Raw genomic sequence first — 17,867 nt, 5'->3', positions numbered from 1 at the left:
GTACCATAGTAACTGTCAATATAGTGATATATATATATATAGCACATCATGACCTCAATGACCTTGTATTTAGCAAACATCAACTGTTTGTATTGTTTCTTGAATTGGCTCATCGTTGTGCATTGTTTGAGGTCCTTATTGTCATTATGGTAACAGAACACGTTAACTCATTCAATCGCAAACGCACCCATACCGTGCCATTTATTTTGATGATCTTGACTGATTTTTCAAGGCGCACAGAATCGTGGGTCCGAGAGCTACATACGTAAATATGGTTCATATAAAAAAAAAGATGCTCCTGTTTCATGAGGCAGAAAAGTTTGTCTCTACCCTTTTCCGTTCTTTAGTAATCAGCAGTGGAACATAGCTAAGTTTCAGCAAAATATCAGTTCTCCACCAAAAAAGGAAGAAAAATTACTTTCTCTTTGATACCAATGTATCCATATATATTTTGTCAAAATATCTAAACATCTATGCCACAACATATAATAAAAGTTGTTGTTTTACATGAAAATAATATTTTTGAGACTCCAAATTGTCCATAGGTATGAATGTGAGTGTGAATGGTTGTTTGTCTATATGTGCCCTGTGATTGGCTGGCCACCAGTCCAGTGTGTACCCCGCCTCGCGCCCGAAGACAGCTGGGATAGGCTCCAGCACCCCCCGCGACCCTCGTGAGGAAAAAGCGGTAGAAAATGAACGAACGAGCGAATAATATTTTTTGACAAACACCATGAGCTTATAATTTTCACATTTGCACCTGTACCATGTGTGCATATGGGCATGTGCAAAATTAAAATGGCCCTTCAATGCATAACCTCCAGCGCTACACAATGAGATGCATTTTCACTTGTTTCACTTGCATGGAGATGCATGCCGAGCGCTTATAAAATTCACTTCTGCCACATTGTGGCTTTTTTTTTTTCGACTTAAAACTGCATCATACATGATCTCTTCTATTGTGGAGTTCCATCATCTACCTTTTCCTGCATCTCGCGGGTTGAAATAAAAAGTATGAGTACGTCTTTGGTAAGCAAATAAGTTAATAAAAAGGCACAATACCGGAAGTTCCTGAGGGAGCGTTTACTGGTGGGCAGCCTGGCCAACGATGTGAAGATCTCCTCCAAAATCAGCTGCCTGTGTTTTTCGTAACGCGAGAACACCTGAAAACAGGAAATAGTGAGGTGGTTTTGTCTTTATGTTTTAAAGTTACAGTTTTGTAGAATGTCTGTAAAAGATTATAACACTTACTGCTGTAACTAGTTTAATAGCACACAACTGCAGCTCGCTGACATTTTCCACAAAGAATGGAGTGATTCCCATTGACGAGACCTGAACAGGATAAAAAAAGAATGTTGAAATATTGTAAGAACAGGAAGTCTTGGGGGTGCTAAAATGTGTTTTGTGATCTTTTTTTACTTGGAGGATGGTTGTGTCAGTAAGTAGTTGGATCTCGAGAAGCTCAGAGATGTTGCTGACAATGTCGCACACTTTGTTGTACAACATGACGATGACGCGCTGCTTGTGCGTGGAGCATTTTGCCCGCTTAGCCTTGGAACTCAAAAGGCCACCTAAAGAAACAAGAAATGTACAGCATTTTTTTTTTTTTCACAGGATGTTCTCGTTTCAAAGTCTTGTTCTCCTATAATACAGTGATTTTCAACCTTTTTTGACGTTTTTTTTTTACATTGGAAAAATCTTGTGGCACACCAATAAACAAAAATGTTCCAAAATGTCACCACGAACTCACACGTGCATCAATAAGTCTATCGGAGGAACAAGGTAGGTGTTGCCACACGGACCAAAGCATTATTAGAGCCCTGTAGACATGACAAAACACGACTATAGTCACATTTATACTCTTTTTATTTACAACATATTGCGCAACTGCAGGGTCTTGAGACACATGCTAACTCGCAAACTAGAGAGCTAGCGACCTAAACGGTAGCCTTCAAGTTATTTCCTTTAAACTTAAATAGCCCAAAACTTACCACTTCCACACGGATAGGGAGGATAACTATTAACAGTTATTTAACCTTTAACATGAACATTAATCAAACGTAATTAAACTCAGGACATGTTTTATATAGATATATATTTTCTTTTTTAATAAAACTGCACTTGTGAATAAAGTAAAGAAGGGTTTAGATTCTGTTCCACAGATGGCGCTAATGCACATGAAAGCTGATTGCCAACCACCAATAAACAACAGAAGAAGAAAAACACCACAAAGAAGAACGCACTCTGTCAACTTTCCGTTTGAGCGGGTACAAGATACCTCAATCGGATTGGGGAAAGGAATATTCCATCCCTGTTCAATTCTTTCCGTTTGAGCAAATAAACCAAATGCAATTGGAATATTTGGGTCCATGTATACTATTGACATAATATTTGCAAATGATGATTGATAAATGTAAATTATAAAAAGCAATATTGGATAATTCCTCACGGCACACCTGACGGCTTCTCAAGGTACACTAGTGTGCCGCGGCACAGTGGTTGAAAATCACTGCTATAATCCATAAGTGGTATGGAAAGCACTCTTCTTACCACCATGTGGGTCCACCCTGTAGACGGGGTCATACTGTGGATACAGCGTGTTCTGAAGATGGAACTTGGTGTACTGCAGCACCCGCTCGATGACGTCTTCGATGTAGACGGCCTTCGGCATGTGCGCAGACGTCATGACGTTGAGAGCCGTGAGACAGGCATCCGCCGACTTCGTCACTCTCTCCATGATGAGGTCTCTCCACAGCCTCTCCTCGTCTTCAGCTTCGTGGTCCTGCAGTTGGAATGAGAGTGAGAATTCTTCTAGCCTCATACCAGGTTTCCTCAAATAGGTGCAGGTGGCGGTTTACTGTACTACAGAGTGACTATTGCCTGCTAAAGTTGCACACAAATAAGCTCTATGTTCGGTCTAAATCAGGGGTCTCAAACACGACACTAGTTTGAGGCCACCGCCTTGATATGAAAGTTTAATGTTAGTGCGGCCCGCGCAAGTTTTAATATGGATGCTGTATGGTATCATGTACCCAGAAAAAATTATTACGTTTGATTAATGTTCATGTTAAAGGTTAAATAACTGTTAATAGTTATCCTCCCTATCCGTGTGGAAGTGGTAAGTTTTTGGCTATTTAAGTTTAAAGGAAATAACTTGAAGGCTAACCGTTTAGGTCGCTAGCTCTCTAGTTTGCGAGTTAGCATGTGTCTCAAGACCCTGCAGTTGCGCAATATGTTGTAAATAAAAAGAGTATAAATGTGACTATAGTCGTGTTTTGTCATGTCTACAGGGCTCTAATAATGCTTTGTTCATTTTAATCTGAAAAAAAGAATTTGTCTACCCACCAACTATATGTGGTTTCTTAAGTTTTTATTATTTGCCGTTTTATTATTATTATTATTATTATATTTATTTATTACTGATTGATTGATTTTTCTTATTCTTGATTTGTTTATTTATTTTTCATCTAATTTTAATAAAAATTAAGATATTTGACAACAGTGGAATGTTTTATCAGAGCTTTTATTGTAGAAAATTGGAACCAAAGTGAAGTTTTTTAAAAAAATTTTGTTAATGCGTTTAATTTGTTTTTTTGGAAAACCTGCGTGCTAACCACTCGACCACCATGCAGCTAACACAATACGTGAATCCAAATTTGAACACCTCTCACTGCTAATAACATGGCTAAATGTGAGTCAAATGTTTTGCTGTTATCGTTCTTTCAAGAAATACTGCAAAAATTGACTTACTTCAAACACAGTTGAAAATGGTCATTAATCATGATTAATTTGCAAATGGATTAATGATCATTTGTGTATTACAGAAAAGGATATCCCTGAAGGTTTATGCAAATACGTGCTCTGGGGATGTCTATTCAAGTTTGCACTTGCAGCACAGCTTTAAGACAATGCTTTATGTTTTTTTAACATATATGCAAACATTTATGCAAATACCTAGTTCTCTCGGGTAGGTTAGCGACAAAATGAGGTTGGATCTTACATGGTTGATCATGGTGGAGAGCTTGGATCCATCCTGGATGTTCTTTTCGAGGATGTTGAGCAGCTTCACAAGCTTGTCTGATGGGATCTAAAAGCAGAGAAAATCCATGAAGAACAAGGCGATTCACTGGAGAATATATTTTGTAAATATATTTTTACCCTGCCAGTGATGCCCATGGCTTTAATCTTTGCAGATTCGCTGCCCAGTTCGTTCAATTGGTGCTTCCCAAGTAGCAGTTCTTGAGGTATCTCGTCGTCATCTGCTGTAAGACATAATCCAATTTGTGAGTGAAAATTTTCAAACAGAAGTTGCTCAAATATGGCGTCATTTCGAAGCCATCTCGGAATAAGATCTCTTTGTTGTAGACCAGGGGTCGCAAACTATTTTTTCCATCTTATTTTGTGTTGACAAAATAAAAATTAACATTAAACATTTATTTAATAATTTAATAATAAAAAAATTAATTTGTTCATTTGTATTTTGATTTACTTATTTATTTTTCCATCTTATTTTGTGTTGAAAAATAAAAATTAACATTAAACATTTATTTAATAATTTAATAATAAATAAAAATAATTTGTTCATTTGTTTTTTGATTTGCTTATTTATTTTTCCATCTTATTTTGTGTTGAAAAATTAAAAAATTAACATTAAACATTTATTTAAGAATTTAATAATAAATAAAAATTTATTTGTTAATTTGTTTCATTTGTTTTTTGATTTGCTTTTTTATTTTTCCATCTTATTTTGTGTTGAAAAATAAAAATGAACATTAAACATTTATTTAATAATTTAATAATAAATACAAATAAATTTGTTAATTTGTTTCACTTGTTTCATTTGTTTTTTGATTTGCTTATTTATTTTTCCATCTTATTTTGTGTCGAAAAATAAAAATTAACACTAAACATTTATTTAATAATAAATAAAAATTAATTTGTTCATTTGTTTTTTGATTTGCTTATTTATTTTTCCATCTTATTTTGTGTCGAAAAATAAAAATTAACATTAAACATTTATTTAATAATTTAATAATAAATAAAAATTAATTTGTTAATTTGTTTCATTTGTTTTTTGATTTGCTTATTTATTTTTCCATCTTATTTTGTGCCAAAAAATAAAAAATTAACATTAAACATTTATTTAATAATAAATAAAAATTAATTTGTTAATTTGTTTCATTTGTTTTTTGATTTGCTTATTTATTTTTCCATCTTATTTTGTGTCAAAAAATAAAAATTAACATTAAACATTTATTTAATAATAAATAAAAATGAATTTATAATAATTTATTATAATTTAATGTTTTATCAGAGCTTTTGCAAAGAACCAAAGCACTAAAAAAGTGGAGGGTATAGCAGAAGCATTGAAGACTATTATATTATATATATATTTATTAATATTTTTCTAATATATATTCATTTATTTTTAATTATTATTATTATTTTTTTTAACCTGATGCGGCCCAGCCTCACCCAGACCCTAACTCCAGTGGCCCCCAGGTAAATTGAGTTTGAGACTCCTGTTGTAGACGATATGATATGCATTCAGGTAACGATACAATAAAAAAAACATATTTAAGACAACAGAAGGATTCAGTAGTGGACAAACAGTACGATTTGATGCGATTAGATTCAATTGGATTCAAGGGTTACTTTGTTGATGTAGACACTAATTCTACATTCTAAAATAAAGAAGCCGATTGTATGAAAGCGGCACTTTCAGCCCAGTTCTCGGGTTGTGTAAGTGATGTTGCTGTCAATCCTCATGATTACCCATGGTGGTGAAGTCCACATCCTCCAGGTTCTCCAGGATGTTGTCAATGCTCGTTAGGAACCTTTTGAACGTGGATGAGTCCATGAGCTCTTCTTGCGTGAGCTTGGGTTCATACGCTTTCCGTTTCTTCTGCTTCTCCTTCATCTTCATTTTCCTGGCAACTGAGTGGGGAAAAGGGCATTTTTGTCAAGTCCAAATAAGGTCAAGGCAAGGTCAAGCCATCGAAACAGACCTTCGCTCATGCTGGGTGGTGGCGAATCTTCATCGGACGAATCCCGGTAACGGCTCCCCGAGCCTCGCCGGCCCTCTTTAAGGCCGCTTTTACGATGCTCACCTGAGAGCCGTCGCTCTCTTTCCTCAAAGTCCCATGTCCTGTCTTTGTCCCGCCGCTGACGCTTCCTTGCAGCTGTGAATATTAAAACACGATTTTTATACCCAACAGTCATAAACACACACACAAACTATCAATGAGCTCTGGCAATTAGCTGTGATATTATTATAATTTATGCATTCTTTGTTTTGTGTTCGGGCGGCACGGCGGTCTAGTGGTTAGCGCGCAGACCTCAAAGCTAGAAGACCGGGGTTCAATTCCACCCTCGGGCATGTCTGTGTGGAGTTTGCATGTTCTCCCCGTGCATGCGTGGGTTTTCTCCGGGTACTCCGGTTTCCTCCCACATTCCAAAAACATGCTAGGTTAATTGGCCACTTTCATGTTAACTGAAAAATGCACTAACCGGGGCGGATGTTAACTGAGGTACCTCTGTACTTGTGTATTAAACACAATTTAATTTAAAATATATATTTATATATATATATATATATAAAAATTATGGGCTGCACGTCGGTCGAGTGGTTAGCGCACAGACCTCACAGCTAGGAGACCGGGGTTCAATTCCACCCTCAGCCATGTCTGTGTGGAGTTTGCATGTTCTTCCCGTGCATGCGTGGGTTTTCTCCGGGTACTCCGGTTTCCTCCCACATTCCAAAAAACATGCTAGGTTAATTAGCAGCTACACACCATAACCCGCATAGAAAGCTTTCTAGATCTTCCGGAATCTGCACCTATTCCAGCCGTACGTTGGATTTTGGAAATTATTGAGAATGTATTTGGAAAAAGTTATGTTATGGGAATCAACCCTACAAAAAAATTTACAAAGATTGTTTTTAAAGGGGGACTGCACGGCGGGTGAGTGGTTAGCGCACAGACCTCACAGCTAAGAGATCAGGGTTCAATTCCACCCTCGGCCATCTCTGTGTGGAGTTTGCATGTTCTCCCCGTGCATGCGTGGGTTTTCTCCGGGTACTCCGGTTTCCTCCCACATTCCAAAAAACATGCTAGGTTAATTAGCGACTCCAAATTGTCCATAGGTATGAATGTGAGTGTGAATGGTTGTTTGTCTATATGTGCTCTGTGATTGGCTGGCCACCAGTCCAGGGTGTACCCCGCCTCTCGCCCGAAGACAGCTGGGATAGGCTCCAGCACCCCCACACACCCGGAAAAAGCGGTAGAAAATGAATGATTGAATGAATGTTTTGTGTTCTGTAGACTCACATTCTCCGTTTGCGTCGTCGTCCGAGCTGACCTCGGCATATTTAGGCTTTTCGTTGACAGTACTCCGCTTCCTCTTGTTCATCTTGACTCTTTCACAAAGCGGCATGGTTGATTCGATCTCTGCGAGTAACTCCGGAGGCAGCTCCTTTAAGACCGCTGGGTCCATGCCGCCTGGAAACGCCACAACTTATCATTAGATGCACACAACATGGACACAACATTAAAAACGTGTAGCTTCGTCCACACGCGCTCTGCTTCCGTTAACACGTCTTACTTTTGCCAGATTTTCCTGAGGAGAACCTGTTCTTTCCAGACTTGCTGTGACGAATGATTCTTTGGATCTGGTCGACGGAAAGCTTTTTCAGAACCACCACAGGCTTGGGCCTCTTTTCAAAGTCCTGCACCAGACCCAGCCGCTCCAGTTTGACTTTGGGCTGGCCCCAGATTGTACCGTCTGTCGGAACGGCGCTTTCCTTGTCACGTTTGATCTGAAAGAAAAAGAAAGATGTCAAGATAGAAGCTCTGTGGTGTCATCTGCCAATTAAATTAGAAATGAAGTGATTTTGAATAGAAAAAATATGAGATGGTGCACGGTCAACGATGGTACAAACTGATGAGCTAAGCGACGCTGATGTTAGTTTCCAGTACAGTTTTTGGTGACAAAGATTTAAAGGAATACTCCACAGGTTTCCAAATGTCATTGTTATACAGTAAACCTCGGATATATCGGAAATTCGCTCACAACGGACAGATAAAGAACCAATTTTTCTGTAATGCATTTCCAATAAAAATTCATTGCATATATCGGATTTTTTATAACGGATTTCGCCTATTTCGGACAAAATCTCCAGTCCCGTTCCAATTTCCCTCGCATATATCGAATGGCCGCATCGTGTCTTTCTCCTGGCTCCAGATTTAGGACAAATATAAAAGTGAGTGACGTCAATAATACTAGCACAGCAGTGAATGAGATCTTCACTATTGGAAATAACGTAGGCCTGACGGGCGTAACAGGGCCTAGCTTAATTAACAATTTGTTATGCTCACAGTCCAATAAAGTTCAATTCTCATTACCTTACGTCTCTTTTCATTGCCCAGCCCAGGTACATTGGAAACATAGTCAAGGAAGTGCCTTTTTATAACGGATAAAATCCGATTTACGCATATACCGGATATAAATCCGATATATGCGTAAAACGGACATTTTCCGGTATACGCATATAACGGATTTTGCTTATATCGGACAAAACCAGTGGGAACAATTGAATCCGATATATCCGAGGTTTACTGTATATATATACACACATATATATATATATATATATATATATATAAAATACCGGCATTCATGAAAGTCTTTCATTACTTCCCATTTAGGCATTTAGAACATTTGAGAACCAGCAGTGGAGTATTTTTTTAAGATTTTTGCCTTCTTGCTCATAACTTGCACACTGGAGGTACGATTTCATAAATAACAGAAAATGTACCTTTTAAAAAAAATGATTAGATGCGGGTTAATGTGTTAACAGAATCTGAAAAATAACCCCATTATACATGACAACGATAATAAATGGCAAAACTAATGAGCTGTGATTTAGTGAGATTGCAGGCAGTGACATCGGAATGATTGATAAGCTATTTTCGTTTGGGTCGATCCAGATCACCTTAGGGATCTGGAAGTTCTTCAGTGCATCAGTGTGTCCTCCCAGCAGGTGAGCGGGGAAGGAATCTGGAAGCTTAGCGCCAGAAGGAGCGGCAGTCGGCTTCAGAGCATCTTGCCTATGGCTGCTACGACCAGGCTCTCCGATGGAAGAAGCCCGGAAGCCGGATCTATCTCGGTCGCTTCTCGGTCGAGCATCGGGAGAGCGCCGGTCTCGGCTGCCGGTCTCGCTCCGATGCCTCCTAACATTGTCAGATTCTCTGTCCCTGTCTCGTCCGAGTGCTGGCTTTGGCAACTCTGCCCGCCTTTCTGAGGACTTGTCGTCATGTCGGTGCTTGGACGACTCCCGACCTTCTCTTCTGCTCTCATGTTTATCAACCCTGTTCTTGATGACTTCCGGTCGTCCGTCTGGTTTCAAGCGCGAGGCTGTGTCAGAACCTTCCACAGCAGCGGGCCCACTAGCTGGTTCTTCGGGCCAGCGTTGGGCTTCTAGGGCTGGAACCGGGGCAGCCAAACAGGGGTCGAGCTGGCCATCAGCTCTTCCTGCCTGCTGGAGGTCGATGCTCACCATGAGGGGAGGACGGCTGGCACCATTCCCAGCTGCCGTGGCCTCTTGCGGGGTCATTTTGCCAGCATTGCCCCCTCCCGTGGGTCCGCTTCCTGGGGCACCGGTGGGACCACCAGGTCCCCCTGCGCCTGGCTCCAAGGGAAAAGAGTCTTGTTTCCTCTTCTTCAGAGGCTTGTCTGCAGAAAGACGATAAGAACCTTTACATTCCAGAATCCAGACTCCAAGTACTTATATACACAACTACTACGTACCTTTATCTTGGACTTCCTTTGAACACTTCTCACTCGCCGCCTCTCGTTCTATTCTTTCGATTTCCGCAAGCGCATCAAGCTCGGCCTCGTCGTAAGGGGAACTGGGAGCTTGGACGCCACCGATGCCCCCCACCTGCTGCGGGACCTGTTGGTGTCGGGCTCCCAGATTCTGCTGGAGAACAGGGACCTGCTGGAAGCCCAGTTCTGCCTCCATATTGTCCGAGTTGTGGTCCATGCCAGGCACAACATCACCTTAGAGGTCGGGCATTTATTAGACTTAGTTTGCAAAACATATGTTGTTATATGCGCATGATTTTTTTATACCTGGCGGATCCGACTCATTTGACTTGACTCTGGACAATTTGAGCGTGAGCTTGGTGGAGTCCTTGTTCGGCGAGCTAACAATGTCGTACATATCTTTCTCCTCTTTGACGGCGGGAATTTTCTTCCGTTGCTGAAGCTGCTGTTTGTGGTCGGGTCCACCCTCTCTCGGCGAGGGTGCGTACGGGGGCGGCGACTGCAGAATCAGCGGGGGGCGGGAGCCCGCTGGAAGGAAGTAAGACAACCAAAAAAAAAGTGAATAAAGACGTGTGCGGTGCTAGTGTACAAAGGATGGTGGTGGTTTTAAAGCAGTGTTTTTCAACCTTTTTTACATTGGAAAAATCTTGTGGAACACCACTAACCAAAAATGTTACAAAAAGTCTATCGGAGGAACAAAGTAGGACCAATATTACATTGCTATGCCAGTCTTTACACCACAGACACTCCACAGTAGCCACGTTTTTACATGACCACTTTTTCTCTTTCCGAATGACCTTTCGGGAAACAATGGTATCCATAGAAAGGAATATTCCAATCTCTTGTCTACATGCACGTGAAAATCAACCAGAATAGTCAATGGGTCATGTGCAGTAAAACGTAAACATCAACATCACGTGATAGCGGCTTCCCTAAGTTTTTCTTTCACTTGTTGGAATAACTCGGTATTGCCAGTTTTTCGTCTGTCCAGTCTTGAAATTTAGTTTGAATCCAAAACAAACTTTGCTTAGTCCAGTGCCGATTGCTGGCCTCCATTTTTAAAAGTGAAGAACGTCTGGATCTGCGTGTTACGTCATATCTCAGCATGCGCTGAAAGAACGCACCCGGGATAAATTTAAAACAGGAAAAGATCAAATTCAATCTTGCTAATATTTTATAATTAAACTCGGGACATCTCTTATATAGATATATATATTTTCTTTTTTAATAAAACTGGACATATTGCGCAACTGCAGGGTCTTGAGACACATGCTAACTCGCAAACTAGAGAGCAAGCGACCTAAACGGTAGCCTTCAAGTTATTTCCTTTAAACTTAAATAGCCCCAAACTTACCACTTCCACACGGATAGGGAGGATAACTATTAACAGTTATTTAACCTTTAACATGAACATTAATCAAACGTAATTAAACTCAGGACATGTTTTATATAGATATATATTTTCTTTTTTAATAAAACTGGACTTGGCGTGTATGGCGTATAGAAGGGTTTAGATTCTGTTCCACAGATGGCGCTAATGCACACGAAAGCTGCTTGCCAACCGCCAATAAACAACAGAAGAAGAAAAACACCACGAAGAAGAAGAACGCACCCTGACAACTTTCCGTTTGAGCGGGTACAAGATACCTGAATTGGATTAGGGAAAGGAATATTCCATCCCTGTTCAATTCTTTCCGTTTGAGCAAATATACCAAATGCAATTGGAATATTTGGGTCCATATATTCATGGATATTGACATAATATTTGCAAATGATGATTAACCAGTGTTAACTATAAAAAGTGATATTGGATAATTCCTCACGGCACACCTGACGGTTTCTCAAGGTACACTAGTGGTTGAAAATCACCGGTTTTAAAGTATATCAGGGTGGAAAAAAATAGCCCCTAATGTCCTTACGTTTCGGTGTTCCGTCACCCGCTGCTGGAGAACAGCCAGACTGCGGCGACCGCAGAGGGAAAGCGGGATTTCTCAAGGCGGAGTCTCCCTCCTGGATAAAACATGTAGGCAGATTTCAGTGGTACGCTAAGTACATATTGCAGTTACATGCGTAGCTGTTATGGGGTGCTTCTCGTAGTGTAAGATGCTAACACAAATAAACAGCAAATAAACGCAGTCGTTGCCATTGCGGACGTTGCAACTGTAAAGCTCATGTTCATGGTGCAGTTTTGAGTGCTGCTGCATGTATATATTAATTAAAAAATGTACAAATAATAGTATGAGTTATAATATACTCATACTCTCTACACCCCCAGCCGCAATATGAAAAAATTATATTCCGGGCTTGCACATCCTCTAGTACCTCGCTGCCAAGTCGGTGGACAATGTTCAAGTAGTCGTCAGTGCTGTGTCTGTCTGAGTGGTGGTTGGCAGCGTTGGACATCTGCCCCGAAACCTTGCCTTCATGGATGTTTCGTATACTTCCTGGAACCATCGGACTGGCCACAGACACTAAAAAAAAAAAAATTCACACATTTGATATCATATCAATGAGTTGCGTGCTGAGAAGTCGGTCACTGACACAACAATAAAATCAACAGTTAAAACTGCAAGCAGTGATGAGCGGGCTCGAGCACCTTGACGCGCTCGGGGGTACGTGCGAGTCAGGGGTACGCACGGACATGTCGTACAAAAAAACCGGGGAGATCGAATAAGTCGTAAGGGATTTACGGGACTTACAATTTTCTACCAGGAGGGGGCGACACCGGTGACAAGGCGGGTATGCGGTCACGTCCCGTCTGACGCCCCAAACCCCAAAATTTGCAACGATCGGACTGTGCGGAAGGTACTTGTGGCGCCTACTTCTGGCACGAAAATCGCAGACGCCATCAAAAATGGCCGACTTCCTGTTGGTTTTGCAATATGGGTTCCTGAGACTTTTTGGTGCGTCCTGTCATGATAGACTTCTCCACCAAGTTTCGTGACGATCGGTGAAACTGGCGGCGGGGGGCTATTTTTTTTTTAATTTCAAGTTTAGAGAGTCAATTTTGGAACATTATATTTGAAACCCATAAAATATACAATTTTTCGCCAGACCTGATGCGCTCGCCAAATTTGGTGAGTTTTCGGGCATGTTAAGGCCCTCAAAATCGCAATCATTTTGGGAGAATAATAATAATAATAATAACTAGAAAATTCCCGCAAAAATTTTGATGGGCTTGCCACCTGTGCTGTGAACCTCAGGCCCGGTGTGCCAACGACTACCGTGCTAGCACCTAGCAAGACAGCCTCAGGTACCGAAAAGGTTGATGCAGTCCCATCGTGTCCCCACATCATGCCATGTGTCTATTTGCCTTTAGAAATGAGTAAATTAGCTAAAATGCTAACATGCTAACAGTCATCATGCTCGCACCTAGCAAGAGAGCCTCAAGTTTAGAAAGTGCCAAGGTTGTCCTATAACCTTCCTACATCATGCCATGTGTGTATTTGCCTTTAGACATGAAATTAGCTTAAATGCTAACATGCTAGCAATTAGCTTTTAGCCACAGGGAGAGTTGAGAAGTTTATCTCAAAAATGAGCCGTTAATCACATTTCTACGTGGCCGTATGGCTGAGCTGCAAGGCTGTAAAAAGTCTGTAAATTCTCGTTTTCCCTGGAATGTGGCTGTTCTAAAAATAGAAGAGGTGTATCTAATCTAGTGGCCCATTTTTGAACGTTTTGGTGAATAGCGTCGGCATGGTTACACAAAACGTTCCAAAAAATAAATACCACTGTAGTCCTGGGCGTCAGGATTTCGGCGGTGTAACATGTGTGGGGGTCCTTTTTGCGGTTTTGGCCATTACACGCGGAATAACAATATGGGCTTGCTAAGTAATGCAAGCCCCATAGACAGCTGCTAAGCAGCAGTCTATGGGGCTTGCATTACTTAGCAAGCCCATAATAAACATTACAATAGGGCTTTCGCACTGTCAGTGCTCGAGCCCTAATAAACGATGAGTATCATCATCTTTGATTGCAGTATACCTAAAATGTCCCATGGGTGTCTGTTTTTCCAAATCTTTTTTTTCCCTGAGTTTACCCTTGTAAAAAAATCCCTGCAGCTGTTTAATGCCCGAGCATCTGGGAATTACGGTTTCAGTAACCTCATTTGTTTGAACTGATTTCATTTGAGCTCAGTGTGAGAGTTGCGACTGCTGTTTAGCTTTCAGGTAAGCCTGCTGTCCTGCCAACTTGTGTCACTTTTTTTCCACTGCCTTCCTTTTTTCACCGTGCGATGAAACAAAGCAACAGGTAATATTCCGCCTCCAATAACGTCGTGTCACAGTGTGAGCAAAAGTGGTGGTAATGCCGTTTGACACTATGGACACAAACCTTTGAAATTTCATTTAATTCAAATGGTCGACAGTTGCTGACATACATAGTTCCTTAATAGCGCAAATAAACAGAGGAACTTATGGTCAATCCAACCAAAAAGTGGTATTGTTCCATGTAACCAGGTAAACACGCCACTCACCTTGCTGTATCTGTTGATGTTGGTTATAGCTGGGTGGTTGTTGGTGGGGGTACTGCTGGATGTAACCTGGGGCGGGGCTCTGAGGAGTGTAGGGACTGGGTACCGGACTATTTTGCTGGCCCATGTACCGACTACTGGAGCCAGTCTGAGGGGCCACGAAACGACTGGAATCGGAACAAGAGCGTGAACGTTAGTGAGAATAACGATTTTAAACAAAGCATTTTGGGATAGATGGTTGACCTCGATGGATTGGGAGAGATCGCTGCTGGCTGGAAGTTTGCAGACTGGGCCGGACTATGCATGGAATTTTGTGTGATCTTGTACTGTTGTACCATTGGCTGCTGCATAACATCTATTAAGGGAAAGAGACAATAGTAAGTCACACATTTAAATCTATGCATATAATTCATTTAAAGATGTACGATATGGTGTACTTTTCTCCCTGAAGATGCCAGGGTTCCTGGCCAGCATGGTCTGCAGCAAGAGTGGTGCGTCTCCTTCGGGCTCATCGCTACCGAGGTTGTCTTTTAGCTCTCTGTGACAATACGCAAAGAACAGGTTCAACCACATCCAGTCTAATTGTGATGACAAGCATGTAGCAGCAAGTAAGTTATTATATTTAATGCTTTTGTTAAACCACAAGGAAATCAACAATCAAGAATTGCTCTGCTTTTTAATAGGGATGCCCCGATACGATCTTCAGGATCGGCTGCCGATCCACTGTATTTTCAAGATTTCAAGTTGAACGTATGTATATTCAGCTCCGTAGCGCCTCTGTTACATGAATGGAAGCTGCTGAGGGTTAGCAGAGTTTAGTAGTGCAGCTGTGTGTGCGACTCAGGATGGATCAGTATATTTTCATCGTGCTGTGTGTACCGCTCTAACGCAAGGACCATTTTACAATACCAACGAAAAAGACAAGCTCCAATTAATCTCACATTTCCGACCTTGAAAATAATTTTCCCAAACTTGATTGTGTAAACAAAATAATTGTATCTCACAAAATATCTCACATTAATAACGCAATTGGAATTACATCTGTCACTACATATTTAATCACAAGCATTACAGTATATATGGATATTTTGAACTATTTGTTGAGGCTGACATCCATAAATCAATAAATGTAAAGATTTTCGCATTTTATTCGCCGACCCAAATAGCACACACTGTACCTTGGTAAAATACGCGGCAAAGGTAAAAACTGTAAAAGGTAAAAATCCAAACAATGTATATCAGGACATCCCTACTTTTTTAACATGGTGGTAGCATAACATTACAAACAGCTTTGTAAACAAGCAAACTTGATTGTGTAAACAAAATAAGTGTGTCATAAAAATATCTCACATTAATAACGCAATTGGGAATTACATCTGTCACTACATATTTAATCACAAGCATTAAAAGTTTGGATATTTTGAACTATTTGTTGAGGCTGACATCCATAAATCAATAAATAAATAAATAAATCGCATTTTATTCGCCGACCCAAATAGCACACACTGTATGTTGGTAAAATACGCGGTAAGGTAAAAATCCAAACAATGTGTATCAGCACATCCCTACTTTTTAACATGGTGGTAGCATAATCATTGTCACAAACAAACAACAACATTTTTTCCTGTCCTATATTATTGCGGAACGTGAGCGACACCGTTTAATGTCATGATTGTGTTGAAGCTAACATTGGACCGTGGGGTGAACCCAAAGGAAGGAACGCTCTGCCGGACACTTACATGTGCTCTGTGGAGACCTGGTTGAGGCCGTGGGCGAGCTGGGAGGCCAGGTTCTCATCCCGACAGCCCAGTAGGCAGTTAACCTCCTCTGCGATCCTCCCATTGTAAAGGAGGCTCTTAGTGGTGGTAGCCGGGAGCGGGGACGGGAGGGGCAGCTGGTTCAACACTAAGACAAGAGATGATGGAGAAAGAACATGATTATTGCTCATCTTCAGAAGAACGTGTGTGTGTGTGTGTGTGTGTGTGTGTGTAAAACAGTATGTGGGCACGACTCACAGTCTGTTAGGCTAGCGATCCCAGCGAGAGTGGTGATGGGAACATGAGGCATATCCCCATTCATGCTTGAGGTGAGGGTGGGGGGAGTGTGTTGATACACAGGTAGATCAGGGGGGTCGATGGACGACGCCCGTCCTCACATCTCCTGACACCTGGGAAAGAAGGATAAACAAGACATTCCTCTTCAGCACTGACTGACAGGACAGCAACCGGTGGGGACGCCATTTATGTATGTGTACACACCTGCATATGCTTTACATTCATTCCCAAAATCCATTATAATTTTTTAGAATTCCATTTTTGACATTGGACACTTCTGATTCAACTGAACTGCGTGTGTGCATACATTTGCACGAGTTAAAATTTCCTTTCAATGCGCAACCTCACCAACACGGCTCCAGAGTCTTTTCACTTCCTGGTTGCTGAACGGTGCTCTTTTACAAGGCTTATGGCCACAAAAAACCCATAAAAGATGTATAAATAAATATATCTTAGGGTTGAAAAATAGATATACAGTAAACCTCGGATATATCGAACTCGGATATATCGGAAATTCGCTTACAACGGACAGATAAAAAAAGAATCAATTTTTCTGTAATGCATTTCCAATAAAAATTCATTGCATATATCGGATTTTTTATAACGGATTTCGCCTATTTCGGTTCCAATTTCCCTCGCATATATCGGATGGCCGCATCGTGTCTTTCTCCTGGCTCCAGATTTAGGACAAATATAAACGTGAGTGACGTCAATAATACTAGCACAGCAGTGAATGAGATCTTAACCTCACTATTGGAAATAACGTAGGCCTGACGGGCGTAACAGGGCCTAGCTTAATTAACAATTTGTTATGCTCACAGTCCAATAAAGTTCAATTCTCATTACCTTACGTCTCTTTTCATTGCAGGTACATTGGAAACATAGTCAAGGAAGTGCCTTTTTATAACGGATAAAATCCGATTTACGCATATACCGGATATAAATCCGATATATGCGTAAAACGGACATTTTCCGGTAAACGGATTTCGCTTATATCGGACAAAACCAGTGGGAACAATTGAATCCGATATATCCGAGGTTTACTGTAACTACATATTTGGTAGAAAATGACTTAATATTAACGACACTTAAATTCATACCGCCTTTAATAGTGTTTAATCTAAAAGTGCAGGTTATAAGCATAACATTTTTATTTTCCCCATTCAGCATGGCACATGCCTAAGCTGTGGCCCGTATAAGGACCAATGATTCACAGCCCTGGTGACAATCTAATAGGTCAAATAAGCCCTTAACATTCCACTGTGCCTGTGTAATTTAAATATATACTATACAATGAGAATTTTTTTTTCCACAATGACTCGTTTTAGGTTGAATTTCTTTAAATTCAATTAGTCTATTTATGATTACATTTTGTGCAACTTTATTTTGCTCTTAATGAATGGAAATGTCAATGTCACAATGGAACAAACAACCCACAGTATATAATTTTTTGACGGTGTCATTGCAAAATATTGCAACTTTGACTTAATGTGTGCAAAAAAGTAACAACATTAGAT

The 17,867-nt window shown here is 40.5% G+C and overlaps 1 protein-coding gene across 3 annotated transcripts in view; it reads right to left on the bottom strand.

The window, feature by feature from the left end:
* The window catches only part of nipbla (NIPBL cohesin loading factor a), a 41,256-nt gene that overhangs the window by 19,542 nt on the left and 3,847 nt on the right, over window positions 1–17,867 (bottom strand). The window contains exons 3-22 of one of the 3 annotated variants that reach the window (XM_058070477.2): window positions 16,312–16,463; window positions 16,036–16,201; window positions 14,734–14,834; window positions 14,540–14,651; window positions 14,300–14,463; window positions 12,148–12,296; window positions 11,745–11,835; window positions 10,132–10,353; window positions 9,808–10,059; window positions 8,993–9,732; window positions 7,603–7,816; window positions 7,329–7,499; window positions 6,009–6,182; window positions 5,776–5,937; window positions 4,159–4,259; window positions 4,001–4,087; window positions 2,551–2,782; window positions 1,420–1,571; window positions 1,252–1,332; window positions 1,063–1,163 (exon numbers count right to left, since the gene is read on the bottom strand). In XM_058070477.2, coding sequence (XP_057926460.2) covers window positions 1,063–1,163; window positions 1,252–1,332; window positions 1,420–1,571; window positions 2,551–2,782; window positions 4,001–4,087; window positions 4,159–4,259; window positions 5,776–5,937; window positions 6,009–6,182; window positions 7,329–7,499; window positions 7,603–7,816; window positions 8,993–9,732; window positions 9,808–10,059; window positions 10,132–10,353; window positions 11,745–11,835; window positions 12,148–12,296; window positions 14,300–14,463; window positions 14,540–14,651; window positions 14,734–14,834; window positions 16,036–16,201; window positions 16,312–16,375 — 3,536 coding nt within the window. In that variant the 5' untranslated portion in view covers window positions 16,376–16,463. Of the gene's footprint in view, window positions 1–1,062; window positions 1,164–1,251; window positions 1,333–1,419; window positions 1,572–2,550; window positions 2,783–4,000; window positions 4,088–4,158; window positions 4,263–5,775; window positions 5,938–6,008; window positions 6,183–7,328; window positions 7,500–7,602; window positions 7,817–8,992; window positions 9,733–9,807; window positions 10,060–10,131; window positions 10,354–11,744; window positions 11,836–12,147; window positions 12,297–14,299; window positions 14,464–14,539; window positions 14,652–14,733; window positions 14,835–16,035; window positions 16,202–16,311; window positions 16,464–17,867 lie in introns of all 3 variants that reach the window. The other 2 variants (XM_058070476.2, XM_058070478.2) reach the window with 2 other exon arrangements.

This window comes from Doryrhamphus excisus, linkage group LG3 (assembly GCF_037039965.1).
Source record: "Doryrhamphus excisus strain RoL-2023G ecotype Guam linkage group LG3, RoL_Dexc_Guam_v1.1, whole genome shotgun sequence".
NCBI classification, from domain to species: domain Eukaryota; kingdom Metazoa; phylum Chordata; class Actinopteri; order Syngnathiformes; family Syngnathidae; genus Doryrhamphus; species Doryrhamphus excisus.
Note: the sequence above shows the minus strand (reverse complement) of the source record. Positions and strands in the feature narration are given on the sequence as shown.